Here is an 18,019-nt window from a genome sequence, read left to right as displayed (position 1 = left end):
GAATCTGCAATTGGTCTTTGTTTTTATTATTTTTGGTTTTGTAATTATTTAGCTGTTTGTTCAGCATATATCCAGTTTGGAATTTTAGCAGCCATCTGGCTGCTAGGATCTAAATTACCCTAGCAACCAGGCAGTGGTTTGAGTGAGACACTGGAATATGAATAAGAAAGGCCTGAACAGAAAGCTTCATAATGTATAAAAAAAAAAAAAAAAAGAAGAAGAGGAAGGCAAATAAGAAAAAAAACTATAAAAAAAAATAAACAATGAAGACCAATTAAAAAGTTGATAAGGAGTGTTTTAGGGCTCTGGCACACGGGAAGATTAGTCTCCCTGTTCGCGGGCGACTAATCTCCCCAAGTTGCCATCCCACCGGCAACAATGTAAGTCGCCGGTGGGATGGCACACGCAGCGGCGCAATTTCGGCAAATCGCCGAAAATGCCTCGCGAGGCAACTTCGGTGATTTGCCGAAATCGCCTGCGCAGCATGTGCCATCCCACCAGCGACTTACATTGTTGCCGGTAGGATGGCAATACGGGGAGATTATTCGCCCGTTTACAGGGAGATTTGTCGCGGGCAACCAATCTCCCCGTGTGCCAGAGCCCTTAGGTCAGGCTACTAATGCCTGGGACAATGGGCCAATTTGGCCTTCAAATACCGGAAAGTGTTCCTAGAGTGGGGCTCCAATGACAAGTTGAATACCGAAGAATTTGATTGGCTACAGGAAACTAGGCCGTTCTTATTTTTATTAGAAGAGGGGAAGGGAACTGCGCCTTTACTAATTAGTAACGTGATTTGAGTTGGTATCACTTGTACAGAACAACTTCCTTATAGCAGTGTAGCTTTATGGGAATACGGCTTGTTGCCCACACTTAGGGGCAGATTCACCAAATGTGAGACTTCAGCTCACCACTGCAAAATTCCCCCACTTTATTTATTCCTATAGGATTTTCAGATGCCTGTTTATCAGTGGGTGAACGTTAGAGTTCACCATCTGATAAATAAGCTTCTAAAAATCCCATAGGAATGAATAGAAAGTGGGTGAATTTTACCGCAGTGAGCTCTGATTTCACACTTAAATAAATCAGCCCCTTAATCTTGTCCATTGTGGGCGACAAGATGCCCAAAAATAATTTTCCATTGGTGTCAGTTGTAACGGCTTTTGATAAAAACATTGAAATCGCAGAACTGCCCAGAAAATGCAGGAAAAGGCAATTTCCACTGGTTATGTTTTGAGTGTTTTACTGGTGGCGATTCCAACGGAAGAGCATTTTCCGACGTTTTGTCGCTTGCAACAGAAGGGAGCATGTTCCGTTACCCTTAGTCAGGCAGAAAGTGTAATTAATAGTGCGCTTGTCGGGAGATGCCATAGTGATTAGCTAGGCTACACAATAACAAAAAGACATTAAATACCTGTGCTAACTTAAACAATAAATACGAAACTGAGAAGAAATAAACCTGATGATGAATATATAAAAATAACAGCTGACCATTTGATAAGCCCCTCCCTCCACAGAAGGTGTGGCCTAGTTAAGAATAAACAGGACCAGGGTCTCCCAGAGTAGAAGTCATCAGAACAAGCAGATAGAACAGTTTAGCCCCTTCCCATTCAGACCCAGGAATAAATAGCCATGCTGATAGGTGAGTTTCTTTATGGCTTAATGCAAATAATAACGTGAGACCGTAAGCTGTGAGCGCCACGTGGGATTTCTCGTTGGGCGACTGTGGCCAGCTAAAAAAAAATCGACCAATGGAAAATTAAAAGTGTCTTTCTGCACAGCTCTGGGTGTTGAAAAATTAAAATTGCATAAAGGCTGTGACATTTGTCCAACAAAATGGGGGCAAGAACCCTCCTTGGCTGCTTTTGTTTCAGAGCGCATGGAAGCGGAAGGTTTAGACTCCGAAAAACCAGTCTGATAGAAGGAGAGTCCCCTGTACGTTGGTCCAGCGCGTCACCTCGGGTTTGCGGGACACACAAACCATTTATCGGAGCACCGTCCTCTCCTGGGGGCCACAGCTGACATCTTGGCAGTGAAGGTGATACAGAATGAATGTCCCAGTAAGGAGTCTGCAGAGAGACAGCTATGCGAGTGGACAATGTTCTGTGCTGAGGATCCACATGCGACAGACAGGCGAGTGGTGCTTTGGGCCCTTTCACACGCTGGATTTTGCATCCTATGCGTTAGGGAGGCTTCTCCACTACACAGACAGTGCAACCGCTCTTATTTATTTGGTTTATAGGCTCCCCTGGATACGGATCTCCACCAAAGCCCCTTATTGTTCAGCGCCTGAATGCGCCTGGATTCATGGGGTGCAGCTCTTCAGCCCGACGTCATGAAAGAGAGAGGTGTAAAACTCCGGCTCCAGCTGCCGGTTCCGGTACTTATTGACGATGTCGGTGATTTTCTGCTTCCGACGCACGTGCGGGGTGTTGTACGAGTCGCTCTCCAGTCGCTTCCGCCGGCAGATGTTGATGACGGTCTGTCTGACCAAGAAACCTTAACCCAACACAAAGGGGTGGAGCAGTTAGTATTGTCTGATCATAGGCTGCCCATAAATAAGTCAGTCCATCTAAATCTGATTAACCTACACTTATTACATTACGTTACATATAACTTAGATTAGAACCTTTCTAATTGCAACCAATCTTCAAATTGCTTCTAAAACCATTTAACTCCATGCAATTTAAAAGGGTTTCAAACCAAAATTTGTTAAAGAGCCCCACACAACACAGAAACACCGAATATGCATATCCCTGTAATCTGTTCCTTCAAAAATTATGAATAAATACCATTTTTAAATGCTGAAACCCAGCTGGAAAACAGTTCTTTTCTTTCTGCATCATTTGAAATCCTGGCAGGGGAGGAGGGACTAAAACATTGATGTTATTAGGCAGGAAATTGTGGGATTGGGAGGATGCAGGCTGAAGTGAGGCTGAGGACAGTCGACAACTGTTACATTTTATTTGAGTCTCAAAGTAGTCAGCCAGATCAGCAGGCGAACAGGGGGCGGGGCTTAGGGAACTGTTCCAAACCATATTATTACATTAAGAATCATGAAAAAGCTGCATATTTTTAACTGATGTATATTGCAAAGTTGCTTGAAATTATGTTTACTTTCCAAAAAGCTTAAGCTGTGTTTGGGTGGAGTTCCCCTTTCCATAATGGAGTTTGTGCCATTATCAAGCTATAGCTATCCTCCACTAGATCTTCCTCCTACCCCTATCTAACTGCAGGACACCAACACTCACCAAGTGCTCTTCTGCTCACCACCATTCCATCTACCAGAGGGATCACCATGTTGAATTTCCCAGAGGCTCCGTGCACTTTAACTCGGAAGAGGCCGGTGTACAAAGGGTGGATGAAAATCACAGGGAACTCTTTCTCAGGCAGACTGTTGCTGAAACACAAACAGCACTTTATAGCCTTCTAGAACGACCAGCATGGCAGGCATTGCCCCAGAACTCTACTTACCGGATAGAAGTGCTGCTGTTTGTAGTGGTCTCTATACCAGTGCTGGTCTCTGCTGCGAGGTCTGGTAGAGGGAAGTTTTCTAGAGAAAAAGGAGGCAAAAAGTGAATGTGTCACCCCTTTCAAAAGACTGTGTACAAAAATCCGATGACATGAGAGGTGTGAATAAATACCTAAATCATCGTACTGCTCCAGCCATACAACTGCTACCTTGGTCTCGGGACCCATAGGTGGGACTACACGCCCCTGGGGCAGCTTCTTAGTGCGCGACGTGGGACTATGCTGAAAGAGAACACAAAGCAACAGGCAATTAAAGAGGTTTAAAAAAAAAAAAACAAAAATGGAATCTTGGCCTGGGAACTGACCACTGCAGTTGGTGGCTTAGTGGGTGGCCCTCCTGGCTTGCAGCACCGGGGGTCGTAGCCGGGACCAGCAGCAATGCAGTAAATAGCAAAGGGCCGACACATGATGCTTTAATGAGTAAATATATATGTGTACCCTTTGTGCTGAGCTGACATTTTCAACGTGTGTAGGGAAAAGCTCAAGGGTGAGCGGCTGCTTCAGTATCCCTGGGAGAAGATCCATGTTTGAGTCCCCGTCAAGCTCCGAGGTGTTATTTTCCACAGAGTCGCCTTTTGAACAGAGAGAGAGTGAGTGCCTACCCCCTTAATGTGTTCCAAGCTCCCATAATCCTTGCTTTAGCTGTTAGTAACACTGTAGTAAGTGCTCTTACTTTGAGCATCCACAGCTGACGGAACAACAAAGGCGATCTCAGTCAGGGCATCCGCATAGTAGAGAACTTTCTTTTCCCCGTTAAATATGCTCCCTCCTGTGTCATCTACCGAAGGTGCTTCCTCTGCACGTAACATAGGAATCAATTAGTTAACACTGCGGCCAATGACAGCCATTGATATACTGGGGACCAAGAGCTTTGTTGCCCGAGTGCGTGACTTGTACTATTACCTTGCTCGTGTTGCTCATTCTCACCACTGCAGTTGATGGACCAACTGGTAGAAACATGGCCTGTCCAGCCTGGGTGCTTCCCGACATCCACGGGCCAGCCCAAGGACAGCAGGAACTCCAGGAAATGTGGCTGAACGTTTTTGGAAGACTCTACATTCTTCAAGATCTTGGGGGGAAGGAGAAAAAAAAAAAGATTTTAGGCTCAGCAGTTTCAGGATTCAAAACCTGACAGCTCCAAATATATGAGCCACGTGCTAACTCTCAGGTGTGCTCCACTATTGGAGAATGAAATTCTCTCTGCATGACAACAAAGCTGAAATGTGTTTAGGACATGTACATGACAAAGTGGACACTGATATCAAGTGGACTTGTTCTGTACTGAAGAGCTGTCTCCTATATGTTACTAGGTGGAAGGCAAAGTAAGCCTCAAAGTCTATCAAAGACATACCCTGCCATCCTCAGCTTGTCAGAGCCTTACCCTGCCATCTTTAGCACAAGCACTAGACAGTGCTGTAGGGTACAGTAGGGGGCAAACACCCTCTTATATCAGTTAATAAGTCTTACTATAAGGCAAATATGGGCAATGGCCAAAAGCAGTTCTAGCTCTACATTTGGAGGTCTACCAATTGCTAACCATTAGTTGAAAGACTGACCAATGCATAATTACATCGCACCTTTAAAGCAGGGCCGGACTGAGGTTCAAAATAGGCCCTGGCAATTCATGTACAGTACAGAGGGCCCAAACAGCCCCCACCAGTAAATAGTAACTGTCTATGTCATCTTACAGCAGCCCCTCTGGCATTTGCCTGAACCCACAGATTGCCAGTCTGGGCCTGGGTCCTGGCATTCCAAGTACCCAGAGGCCCAAACAGCCCCCCCAGCCCAATAAATAGTGACTGTCTATGGCACCTTACAGCAGCCCCTCTGGCATTTGCCTGAACCCACAGATTGCCAGTCTGGGCCTGGGTCCTGGCATTCCAAGTACCCAGAGACCCAAACAGTCCCCCCCCCAGCCCAATAAATAGTGACTGTCTATGGCATCTTACAGCAGCCCCTCAGGTATTTGCCAGAATCTACAAATTGCCATCTGTCAACCCACTCACAATGAAGGGAATGGTGGTTTTCCCAGACTCACCTCTTGACCTGTTTTTTGTCCAGCCTTCATGTAGAAGATAAAAACAGTATCGAAGGGGCGGCAGGGCAATAGGTCCAAGTACCCAATATCTTCAAAGAATCCTGGCATGTGTGAGTCAAGTGCAATGAGGTGAGGAGGTAGGCGGCTGTTTGCAGGTTCCTGTCATGGAGAGAGTCAAATGTTAGCAGCCAGATACACAGGCCATGGGTGAACTTCCTAAAGGGCTTTGGTGGATAAGGAGCACTGGCCCAGGATCTCAGTAAGTGATCATAGTCACTGGGGTGGGGGGGGGGGGTGTATTATGTAATTATAGATTTTCCTTTCTCCTTTAAAAAAATAAGCTATTCTATTTAAAGAAGGAAAGCTTCAATCACTTGGGGTTTAAGCAAGATACTTCAGAGCAATCGCCTTCTTCAGCTTCTGTCTTCAAAATCCCGGGCCAACGCATGGGGAGTAGAGTAAAAAAAAAATTCTCACTCTACTGCATATGTGCCGCCACCAAGGAGCAGAAGGTGGGGGTGCCTTACATTTGGAACCCCGCGCAGTGATTAAAAAAAAAAAAAAAAAAAAAAAGACCGTATAATGCAACTTGGCTTTTCTCTATAGTAACACAATCAGCACACAATAGGGGGGCCCTTTAGCTAACAGTTTACAGATCCCTACACTAAATTTAGGAGCTTCTATCTGTCCTAGGCCTGAACTTTCACCTGCTTGGCTCTGTCTGAAAATAAAACCTTAACAGCCGAAAGTGTTCCTTACTTTAAGTGCTTCAAGAGAGAGGAAGCCAAAGTGGGAGAGGAGCAGGCGGGCAGTCTGGAACTCCTGGGCTGGATGGGGAGGCTTGCACTCCGTTACAGGGTCAGGATAACTTCTCTTTTTAAGCTCCTCCTCTTTCAGGTGGTCCAGCTCGGCCTCATAAGCTATCTGTTTGGCCATCCCGTGCTTCAACTTTTCGTGCCTTTCTTCCAACTTAGGAAACAAGAAAAATTCCTCAGTGTCATCAAAGCTTTCTGTCTCTTATTTAGGGTGGGGGGGGGGGGGGTTACAGTGCAATGCAACGGTTACGCCAAGTATGGAAGCACATGTTCTAACTTCAATTCAAATCCTGTACACGAGGAAAGAAAATGCTCACGCAATCCAGCACAGAGTGGAAACAATTCCAAAGTACTTTGGCTTTAAAGTGGACCTGTCACCCAGACATGAAAATCTGTATAATAAAAGTCCTGTTCAAATTAAACATGAAACCCAAATTCATTTTTATATTAACACATCCAAACCCATTATAAAAGCATTTAAAAATCACAGCTGTCACTCATATATTGCTTGCCCCGCCTCTATGCCTTAGGCATAGAGGCGGGGCAGACAATAACTTTAGCTTTCCATTCAGCACTTCCTAGATGTCACTGCACATCTCACTTTTCCCCTCCCTCCTCCTCATCTAATTGTGTAGCCAGTGCATGGGCATGGGCATCTGGTCCCCCATTGTGGCACATAAATAAGATTTTGGCATGATACAAAGCTTGTCTTAATAACAGTGCCCACAAAATGGTAGCTGCCTGCTTGCTTTGACTGAGTAATTCCGAGATGGAAGGAAACAAGATTTATATTATTTATATAGAGTAAGTAAAGTTTATTTTGCTCAACTAACAATATAGAAAATAATTTGGACTTATTTCTTAGGGTGACAGGTCCGCTTTAAGGAAATAGCTTATATCTGTGGTTCCAAACTGAAGGGTCTGAAGGGGGGGGGAGTTTGACAGCAAGTTAGGTTACGTTACGTTTTGAGAAAACTGACTATTTGCTAGATACACTGGAAAGCCCAGTTTGAGGGTCAGTTAGGGTGAGGCTTTAGGTGGTCATGACCAAAGGTTGGACCACAGGTTTATATTCTTTTGGAAACAAGCCCGGACTGGCAATCTGTGGGTTCAGGCAAATGCCAGAGGGGTTGCTGTAAGATGCCATAGGCAGTCACTATTTATTGGGCTGGGGGGCTGTTTGGGCCTCTGGGTACTTGGAATGCCAGGACCCAGGCCCAGACTGGCAATCTGTGGGTTCAGGCAAATGCCAGAGGGGCTGCTGTAAGATGCCAAAGACAGTCACTATTTAGTGGGCTGGTGGGGGTTGTTTGGGCCTCTGTGTATTTCAAGTACCAGACATGACCTAAGGGGAAAGCTAGACTACAATAAGAGCTGGTGGGCTAAACTTTCATCACCAGAGTAGCACTGACCAATCATGGAAAGTTGAGTGAGGCAGCTTAACTACTGGGCTACCTTCTCCTGCTATGTGGCTTATATATTGCTCCATGAGAGGGGGAGAATAAGAGCCACAGTACCCAGGTGGCCAAGAAGTCACAGACATGTTCCTATTTTCTGATAATGGAACCTTTCCACCTGGATATCTCGTTTCTCCTTCTGTTCCCCACTGATCTATGTAAGTCAGCATTAATATTAGTCTGATAATAAAAAAAAATGCTTCCCTTACCTCTTCATTGACAATCTCGTGTAAATCAGGGATGCTCAGATCGGCCTTAACAAAGGGAATCTTATCCACCTCCTCTGGGAAAGGACGATGCTTTACGTTGTATTTGATGCCTACGTAGTTATTAGGCTCCGGCCTCGGCTCGGGGATAAACATCTGGTGGATAAAGAATATAAACTCAATTACAGACGTATCCTTTAAATACTAGGAGCTACCAACCAGTGGTGTAACTACAGAGGAAGCAAACCCCTTAGTCGCAAGGGGGCCTAGACCTTGGTGTCTGCTTCATCTTTAGGTCAAAGAAGTTCCCTCTCCCCAGCTGCTCTCTTATCTACTCAGCATGATCGCCTGGGGAAAGGGGGACACCGGTGGGCAGGCCAGATTTTTGTCTGTGTGGGGGCCCTGGTAATCATTGTTATGCCATATAAACACAACCAAAAACAGATTCCTGGATTGGGTCGTTGTCCCATGTGTGCGATATTCAATGGAATGTGCTATGGGTCTAGACAGCAAAAAGTTCCAGCACGTACCCTCTGATTGGCTCTTGCAGCTCTTGGAAGGTGACACAGCTGCATAGACCATGCATGGCGGCCAGACATCCCTCGGATCAGAACTGTGATTGATGGACTGGGGTTACCTGCCGAGAGGAAAAACCCATATAACATTGGCTGTCTAGAAGTCAAATGAAAAGGTGTGTGCCATACCTGCAGCATTACCCACTGATTTATGGGAAATGACCAGAATGCAACCTGTCTATGCCATACATCTGACACTACCTTTAGGGACATATTTTTTATCAACGATGATGTTGCCTGTAGCAACCATTTGAATCTTTGCTTTTATTTTCTAACTTCTAGGTGACCATTCAAATCTAATTGCGGATTGGTTGCTATGGGCAACATCACCGGTGATGGTGGCTTACACACTATAATAAAAATGCCCCAGTGTGTTGCACTATATGATGAGCTGTAAGAGAGGTAAGCCAAGACCATAGTGACTTACAAATACCATATATCATGCCCAACCCAGGAAGGAAACAGAATACTATGCAGCCAGGTAACACTGGTTGTTAATCCAGGCACATAATAGTAGTAAATAATAAGGCGCATTATGTCCTTACTTTGCTCGTTGCCCAGGGGCTGCTCCAGCATGGCCAGTATAACACTGTTGTCCAGCACAAAGTATCGGAAGCTGTATTTGCTGACCGTGGGCAGCCTAGAGTATGTGATGAGCGTCATCTCATTTACCAAGCTGCAGGGCGAGGCCGGGCCGCTGGGCGGAGGGAAAGCCCCAAGCAGCTGCATGATACTGAGACACAAGGAGAGAAAAAGACAGAGGAATAAATGAGCACATTGAGTTCCTTAGCAATCTGTTGTATCAGTGTGCAACCAGCAGCGCTAAATGCCTCCATTCTCACCATGTAAGTGTTGCTTCTGCAGCGTCCTTCACCCGCATAGAGGCTGGGTTGGGCTCCTTATCCCCCTTGTAACGCACCTCTTGCATTTCAGGATTTTTTGACTTGCTACCGGATATGCCCAGTTCTACAATCTCTAGAACCTCTTTTAGACAATCCTGTCAAACAGAATAACCAAATGTCACACGTCAGATATACAGTTATATGAGTTACTATGGGGAAGGGAGCAACTGTAGGTGGAGCAATGGGGGGGGGGGAGACTTGGAGCAACAGCAAGAGCTGTATGATATGGCTTTTGTAAGAAGCAATATAGGGAGGGGTATATGGAGCAAGAGGAGGAGTTATAGGGAGGGGTATATGGAGCAAGAGGAGGAGTTATAGGGAGGGGTATATGGAGCAATAGGAGGAGTTATAGGGAGGAGGGTTATTTAAAGCATTATATAGAGTAACAGAAGGAATGATAGGCAGTGTTATATGAAGCAACAGTGAGGCTATATGAATACACACTGCCTGTAACCTATACAAAAGCACAAATAGGATTACATGAACAGGCATATTATTTAGGTATCAGGAACTGTTTTCTACGGTTTTTGCAGCAAATAACGAATATACATGATAACAGCAAACATGCACTAAATCCCACACAAAGATAAGTACAAGCCATTGTTAGTCACCTTTTCATTTAACATGTCTGGATGCTCTGTAAGCCACACACACAGGCACTGGAAGGCAGCTACAATCATGGAGTGCAGATCCCGGGAGTGATGCGGAGCCGGGCGGGAGCACTGGTATACGATGTAGGTGCACACAGAACTCACTGCCCTCTTCCTGTCTGAAGAGTCTATACCCACCTTTACCTATGGGAGGAATAAATCCTGGCATATTTACTGGGAATGTCACGCGCAGGCTGGCCTATAGAAAGGCAGCTGTAGGTGCCTTGAGCAGGGCAAGAAATCTGCTTATTATAGGACATATAAACCCCCCACATAAAAATGTAAGCAGTGAACATCTTTGAAATCTTTAAATACCTGCCATGACGGTTGTTAAAAGGTTAATAGTAAGGCTGCAGCATCCCCTTAATCACTTAGATTTCTGTCTCTGCCTCTAACCCACTCAATTCCCTCCCTCAGGAATTGACTTGTTGGCTGCTGACTTCTGGGCATGCTCAGTTCTTCTCAGCTCAGATTATTAAACACACACCCCAGTCTAGCAGCCAATCAAGAAATGGCATTTCTGGTTCCCATAGAAACTCTGCTATAGCTGTCTGCTCCTATTTTTTTTCTCCTAACCTCCTCTCCTGAGCTCAGCTTAACCATTACAGTGCTCAGTCAAAGCAGAACTTTTTATCAAAGGAAGTTCTGCCAGTGTAAGCCTGCATTCTTGATTACATATACACTGAATAAGGGTCTTTGTGCACCTATGCTGTCTGCAGATTTAACTGATGATGAGAGGGAAAATGGCTGCTGGGTAAAAGCTGCTATTTGTTTTAGGAAAATGTGATGGCGCTGGCAAACAGATGGGATATAGGCAGTACACATGATGCCATTTGGGTGGGGGAGATGTGCCCAACTTGTAAACCCTATATTTTCCTCCCATGTATATAAGTTGGGCACATGTCCCCCACCCAAATGGCAAATGCCATGCTATAACTGTTTTCTACGTCACGTCCCTGGTGCGACCAAATGAAGTCACATGAAGAAGTGTATTTTGCTTTCAGCTCTCTCTCTGTGTTAGACCATGTTTTACTTACTGTCTGAAAAAAGGTGTGACTGAGCCTGTGGTGTTTAAAGGAGCCTTAAATAATACATATGCCTGACTCCCCCATAAAACCAGGCACAAAGGAACTACAGGAAACACTGAGTAACAATATCAGGCTTTCTAGAAATGGAGCAGAATTTTTTTTAGAAGCACTTAAGGGACTTTCATTCCTGGTGTCTCTGATCCCTTAACAAATTACTCACTGCTGCTCTACAGAGCATAACATGGATGTCAGAAATAGGTCTGATTTCAATGTTTTCCCCAGCTTGCCATTAGTTGCTGGCATAGTTTATAGTACATCACTTAAAAGGCGATGCGCAAACTTAGGGGGCTGTTCCTGCTGAATTGTGCTTAGTACAGGGGAATCCCTATGTGCCATAGTTTTATGGTATCTCTCTGTACCGACTATGAGCAAACTTAGGGGGCTGTTCCTACTGAATTGTGCTTAGTACAGGGGAATCCTTATGCTGCCATAGTTTTATGGTATCTCTCTGTACAGGCTATGAGCAAACTTAGGGGGCTGTTCCTGCTGAATTGTGCTTAGTACAGGGGAATCCTTATGCTGCCATAGTTTTATGGTATCTCTCTGTACAGGCTATGGGCAAACTTAGGGGCTGTTCCTGCTGAATTGTGCTTAGTACAGGGGAATCCCTATGCTGCCATAGTTTTATGGTATCTCTCTGTACAGGCTATGGGCAAACTTAGGGGCTGTTCCTGCTGAATTGTGCTTAGTACAGGGGAATCCCTATGCTGCCATAGTTTTATGGTATCTCTCTGTACAGGCTATGAGCAAACCTACTTGTCCCTGCCTATTCCTTGAGACCACTACATTGCATTTCTCAAGTCACGTAATGCCATTTACAGCAGTTACTGACCTTGGCCAGTCCGGACAGCAGTTCCAAGGCAGCCAGCGAGATGCTCATGTCCGGCCTCCACTGCGAGTTGAGTCTCTGGGTGACCAAGTGGATGCTGCGCATGAGCAGGCCGGCCGCTGTATCTGTATTAAGAGCTAGGATGTAACCGCAAAACCAGAGCAAAGCAAGGGAGTGGGGCGGAAGTAGAAGGGAGAAACAAGGAGGAATTAGTAACGGGAAGCAGACGATCCAGAAACAGCCATAGTGAGCACAGAGAGACACATACACACCATGCTCATTATTCTTTCCCTCTCCCCAAAACAGCCATTACGTGATACAGGATTGTGGGTGGGGTTAATCTGATCGGCTTACGGAAAGGGTTAACCAGACAGGTAAATTCACAGCAGATTTACAGGGTGCGGGCAATGCTTCCATAGAATAATGGAGTGCATGCATTTGCTGGTGTGCGGCCAACGGATAATAACGTGGGGGGGTTGGTAGCACCAGAAAGCAATGAGGGTTCCGCTATATAAAGGCTGGGGGGGGGGGGGATAGAGACCACATCCACATGCAGCGCTGCTATTCAGCTACAGCCGTCTGCTGGCACGGTTGTAGGAATATATTTTTTAAATTCACAAATAATTTTTAGTTGCTCAGGTAGATTTAGCACTGGTAGGGATGCTTGGAATCCAAAAGCTGGGCCTGTCTGAAATCCTGCCCAATCCACTGCTTTCTGTTCTATGGACAGATTTCAAGCATCCGTAGTGCCGTGATTTGAGCCTAAAACAATGAGGGAAACCAATTTGTTATGCAGCACCCAGTGACCGAATATGCTACTTTTTTCCCTCAGGCGTTCTGGGGTAAAGTACATGCAGCCACGGACAGAGCTAGGGGTGAGTAGAGGAGGCAGTTTGTCTAGAGGTCAACCTGGTGGGGGGGGACACAACTCCCGCCTCCCAAAAAAATACTGCATAATATGGTCGACTCTTCCAGTCATGGCTTTTAGTGATAATGTGGGTCAGACCTGGACTGGCAATCTGTGGTGGGTTCAGGCAAATGCCAGGAGGGGCTGTCGGGGTGGGAAAATACAGCCCAACACCCAGCCACGACCTGCCTAGGGGAGCAATAGTTTGGCCCTTACCTGCCTGACTTTTGGGTTTTGGCCCAATGAGTGCATCACTAATACTTTTAAAAGGAAGAGCAGGAGTAGTGCGCAGGGCAATAGGGTGGCAAGAGGGGTTGATATAATAAGTGGAAGGGGGGCTGTTGAAGCGAGTGGCTGGGGGCAACTAGGGGGGTAACTAGCGGGAGTGGGGTCACGAGGTACTTGCCTTGGGTGCCAGTACATCTCAGCCTGGCTCTGCATGGGGCTGATGATCCAGCCCAGGACAAAAAAAATGGTAGAGATTTTTGTAAATGAGTGTTGCATAACAAACTGCCACCCTACCCCCCAGGGTTTTAGGTTCTCCTTTATCAGGACCAAATCTCCTAAAAAGACTAACAAAAATAGTGTTCATTTCAGTAGGAACCATTAATAGTAGCAATCAGATGGGGCCAGTGAATGGAGGGTCTGGCAACATCACTGTGGCACAGCCAGAGCACAATCTGGCGTATTGCGCTGCAGAGGTAGAACAATCAGATCATTTGACCTCTGCAAAATACACACTGATATAATGGGATTGAGGGGAAGGAAAGGCAAAGATCTAATGTACAGTCACTTCAATGGAATATCTGCTGTGAATTAACAACACCATTTTACAATAAGCAATTTGAATGGAGACCCATGCAGTATCACTTGGAATATGGGACAGAAAGGTTAAATTGCGTAGTAAAAAAAACACATTAAAACAGAAGATCCTCGTGATTGTTAGTAGTTTGATTTTCCCGGGAGAAATTTGGAGTGGATTGGGTGTAATGGAGAGAAAATGAAACTGATTACAGTGGGAGGTGGTTGGACTGATACCTGGGTATCCTATGGGAGAGACAACACCAGAGAAAAGGAGGTTATTGCTTGAGTAATCATTATCCAATGCACCCCCATCCCACCCAATAGTTCCATTCTCAGCTATACAATAACACTGCTTAATAACCCTAATATCTTACCTTTAGTTGTGGAATTTTTTCCATTGTCTCTATTACATGTAAAGGTGGCCATATGCGGTAAGATTCGCTTGTTTGGCAAAGTCACCAAACCTTCAGATATGCCCACCTAAAGGTGGGTAATATCGGCTAATTACATCACTTGGCGCTCCCCGATCAAACCTGCTCAATTGAGATATGGCCAATTTTAGGCCAGATATCGGTCGAGTAGGCCCATCGCGGGGTGCCCATACACGGGTATGGCCACCTTAAGTTAAATTATGACCTGGTTGCTAGGGTCAGTAGCCCTAGAAACTACATAGCAGATTAATAGTGAGGCTACAGCTTGAGGTCTGTGTATTAACACTGGCTGGTTCTGTTCTTAACCTTGGCCCCCCCAGATTAAGGCATATAGTCTAGAAATATCTGGGGGAACAAGGTTAAAAGCAGGGCTTTAGTGTTGAGACTGGAGATCTCGGGGGGGGGGGGCTTAAAGGAACAGTAACACCAATACAACATGTCTTTATTCCTGTAGTTTTTGTGGCTATTTTACTTTACTTATTTAATGACAAGGAAGACAGGGAACAAAAGCACACACAGCCCTGGTATTATTCCACATGACAACACAACATGCTGAGATAACGCAACACAAGGGAACAGCAGTAGGACGGGGAGCAGCAATGATTCATGGGTAATTACAGCTAAAAGAAATCAACTGACCTCTAATACCTACTGCTGTATAATCTGTCCTGTGTTGGGTGACTTTGCTATACCCAGACTGGAATAATCATGGGGAGCTAAATGATCAAAATGAGGACTTAAAGGATAAGTAAACCTTAAAGATAAATGAAAGTAAAATTGATGAGAGTGCTATTCTAAGCCCTTTTGCAATTTACATTCATTATTTGTTTTAAGGTTTCAAGATATTCATGGATATATGCACTAGTGCTGGGCGGTATACCGGTTTAACCGGTATACCGGTTTTTAAAAAAAAAAAACGGTATGAGTTTTAAACATACCGCTATACCGGTATGCGCGCCTCCTGCTGTTTTTCTCCTATTACTTCCGGGTTGCGCCCGTGCGTACGTGACGTCGGCGCGCATGTGACGTCAGCGCGCACGCGACGTCGCTAGGACGCATCGCTGGAGCTGGAGGAACCACAAGTTGGGTAAGTTCTGCTGGGGGGTTGTGGGGGTTGTGGCTGGGGTTGGGGGGGGTTGTGGCTGGGGTTGGGGGGGGTTGTGGCTGGTGTTGGGGGGGCTGGGGTTATTTATATACCGTCAAATACCGTGATACCGATATAATTTTGAAAAATACCGTGATATAAATTTTTGGTCATACCGCCCAGCTCTAATATGCACTGTTAATATGAATTAATTCTGTTACAACAGCTCCACCTGCTGGTCAGTTTCTGATTGTGATCCAATCAGGGACCTTGTCAGAAGAAAGAGGGCTGGTCTGATGTTCTTATGGTTCTGGAAGTTTTCCTAACCAGCGCAACATCAGAACAGTCTTCTTTCTTTCTCCTGACAAGTTCCTTGATTGGATCACAGTCAGAAACTGACCAGCAGGTGGTGCCATTGTAACAGAATTAATTCATATGCACAATACATATTTCCCTTTATATCTTGGAATCTTAGTGCTCAGAATAGCACTCTCATCAGTTCTACATTCATTTATTTTAAAGGTTTACTTATCATTTAAGTCTACAACAGCCAGTCAGGTATGGAATTATGCTCCACCAGCAGTTTGGCTTGATTCTTTACTTAGTGTCTTTAGAGTCAGAACCCTTGGGGGGGGGGGCTGCATGTAGCAGTATCATACATCTGTGCTGTGAGAGGCAGGGTTTCAGGGATGTTCCAATCCCTGTACAAAATAAAAGGGCTGTAGTCTACCACCTGCAGCTAGCATCATGGTATACCCCAAACTGCACCAACAGGACTCAGTGTAATAAAAGGCACTAAGTTTGCCCAGGATCACTAACCCATACCAAACAACCAGCATGTAGAAACTTCTGGTTACCTGTTTAGAAGTAAACGGCTTATTGATTGCCATGGGTTACTGCTCCTGGGCAAACTTAGTGCTTTTTTATTACATATGGGGAAATGAGACCTAACATCCCAAATTAGCAGAGTAGCTGCTACACCAGAAGTGTAGCCGCCACTTTTTAAACCCACTGGCAGCTGTTTGGAGACAACTCCCCGCCACCCCCCCACAGTGCCAGTGTATTTGCCAGCATTTCTTCTAGTTAACTTTCCAGGGCAGGCGATTGTTTTTCTTACCGTAGTCTCTCAGCAAGGCCTGCGCCGGTCTCTCGCTGTCCGGAGTGGTCGGCTCTGTGCTGTTGCCACTCGCTGTGCTGATACCGCTGTTCGTCCGACTGTGGCTTTTCATTAGGTTATTTTCAATCTATGGAGGGAGATCCATTCAGAAAATAGACAGAACCTACCAAATGTCGGTGGAAAACTATTTTTCATCCTTACCATTTCTACCTGGTTGCCAGTTGCCTCCAGAAATGCTGAATCTTGGACAATGTTTAACATGGCACCTGGAAAACAACATCGGACAAGTATAGAGTTTGCTCCTATTCTCACCCGTCTCAGATCCATTTCTGATTCGCTTGAAGCCATTACAGAGGTACAGTATATAGCAGAGGTCCCCAACCTTTTTCACTCGTGAGCCACAGTCAAGTGTAAAAAGACTTGGGGTGCAACACAAAAAGTTCATGGAGGAGCCAAATAAGGGCTGTGATTGGCTATTAGGGAGCCTCTATGCACACTATCAGCTTACAGGGGCTTTATTTGGTAGGAAATCTTGTTTTTATTCAACCAAAACTTGCCCCCAAGTCATGAATTCAAAAATAACTCTCTGGTTTGGGGGCACTGAGAGCAACATCCAAGGGGTTGGGGAGCAACATGTTGCCCTGAGCCACTGGTTGGGGATCACTGCAGTATATTTAGATGATGGAAGCACTATGGGGCACTGGTTACTTATGACACCCTGATGGGAGTAGCTATTTCACCCCAAACACTAAAATCTTTTGCAAAAGAAATCTAGTGCATATGGGTAAAAGGGGAAAGTGAGAGTAAAAACCCAGCGATGAGCAGGTTACATAGCTGAATAACCATATAAAGCACAGCACCAGTACCCTTACATAGTAACACCACCCCAGCTTTACACCTCTCATATACCTTAAAGGAGTGATGAGTCTTCTGGTTAGCTTTTAGTATATTATAGAATAGCCTATTCTTTGCAATTTTTCAATTGACCTTCCATTTTTTTTTTTTTTTATAGTTTTTGAATTATTTCTTTTCTTCTGACACTTTCCTCTGTGAAGCTACAAATTTATTGTTACTGTTACAGTTCTATTTAGGCCCTTTCCAATTAATATCCCTGTTTCTCTTTTACACCACTGCCTAGCTGCTAGGTTGAATTGGACCCTAGCAACCAGATAGCTGCTAAAATTTCAAACTAGAGAGCTGCCAAATATAAAGATAAATAATTCAAAAACCACAAAAAATGAAGACCAAATGCAAATGGTTTTAAAATAGCATCTTAATTTAAAGAAACATATAGGAACATGAAGCAGTGCAGACCTAGAATCATTTGTGTGTTGTTGGGATCCGTTTCAGTTTGCAGCGCTCCTATCAGTATATTGACGAGTCGCAGCTTTAAGGAAAGAAAGGTGACCGGTTTGTCGCTGCCCAAGCTGTCATCGTTGCTAAACTTTCCTTCCAGTAGGACCTCGGGAGGAACAGATTGTTGTAGTCAATGCCCAGGGCAAAAACACCACCAACAAGCCTGCAGTGCCAGTGCTTCATATTCAATGTGGGTAATGCTTTCTAACTTAGGCCACTAAAGTGCAGATAT

At 45.1% G+C, this 18,019-nt stretch overlaps 1 protein-coding gene across 7 annotated transcripts in view; it reads right to left on the bottom strand.

Annotated features, from left to right (window-relative positions):
- Positions 1–1,228: 1,228 nt before the first annotated feature.
- Positions 1,229–18,019, bottom strand: part of ralgapb (Ral GTPase activating protein, beta subunit (non-catalytic)) — a 38,918-nt gene continuing 22,127 nt past the window's right edge. For 2 of the 7 annotated variants that reach the window (XM_012952776.3, XM_012952781.3), the window contains 19 exons: positions 17,746–17,893; positions 16,633–16,697; positions 16,432–16,558; positions 14,034–14,042; positions 12,092–12,225; positions 10,133–10,315; positions 9,462–9,616; positions 9,165–9,352; positions 8,575–8,681; positions 8,048–8,200; positions 6,326–6,535; positions 5,567–5,725; positions 4,432–4,597; positions 4,202–4,324; positions 3,967–4,100; positions 3,642–3,750; positions 3,472–3,550; positions 3,249–3,397; positions 1,229–2,496 (listed from right to left, as the gene is read on the bottom strand). In XM_012952776.3, the coding sequence (XP_012808230.2) occupies positions 2,303–2,496; positions 3,249–3,397; positions 3,472–3,550; positions 3,642–3,750; positions 3,967–4,100; positions 4,202–4,324; positions 4,432–4,597; positions 5,567–5,725; positions 6,326–6,535; positions 8,048–8,200; positions 8,575–8,681; positions 9,165–9,352; positions 9,462–9,616; positions 10,133–10,315; positions 12,092–12,225; positions 14,034–14,042; positions 16,432–16,558; positions 16,633–16,697; positions 17,746–17,893 (2,592 nt within the window). In that variant the 3' untranslated portion in view covers positions 1,229–2,302. The remainder of the gene's footprint in view (positions 2,497–3,248; positions 3,398–3,471; positions 3,551–3,641; positions 3,751–3,966; positions 4,101–4,201; positions 4,325–4,431; positions 4,598–5,566; positions 5,726–6,325; positions 6,536–8,047; positions 8,201–8,574; positions 8,682–9,164; positions 9,353–9,461; positions 9,617–10,132; positions 10,316–12,091; positions 12,226–14,033; positions 14,043–16,431; positions 16,559–16,632; positions 16,698–17,745; positions 17,894–18,019) is intronic. The other 5 variants (XM_012952778.3, XM_002932859.5, XM_012952780.3 and 2 more) reach the window with 3 other exon arrangements.

This window comes from Xenopus tropicalis, chromosome 10 (genome assembly GCF_000004195.4).
Source record: "Xenopus tropicalis strain Nigerian chromosome 10, UCB_Xtro_10.0, whole genome shotgun sequence".
Classification (NCBI taxonomy): domain Eukaryota; kingdom Metazoa; phylum Chordata; class Amphibia; order Anura; family Pipidae; genus Xenopus; species Xenopus tropicalis.
The sequence above is the reverse complement of the archived record's forward strand: the minus strand, read 5'-3'. Positions and strand labels throughout refer to the sequence as shown.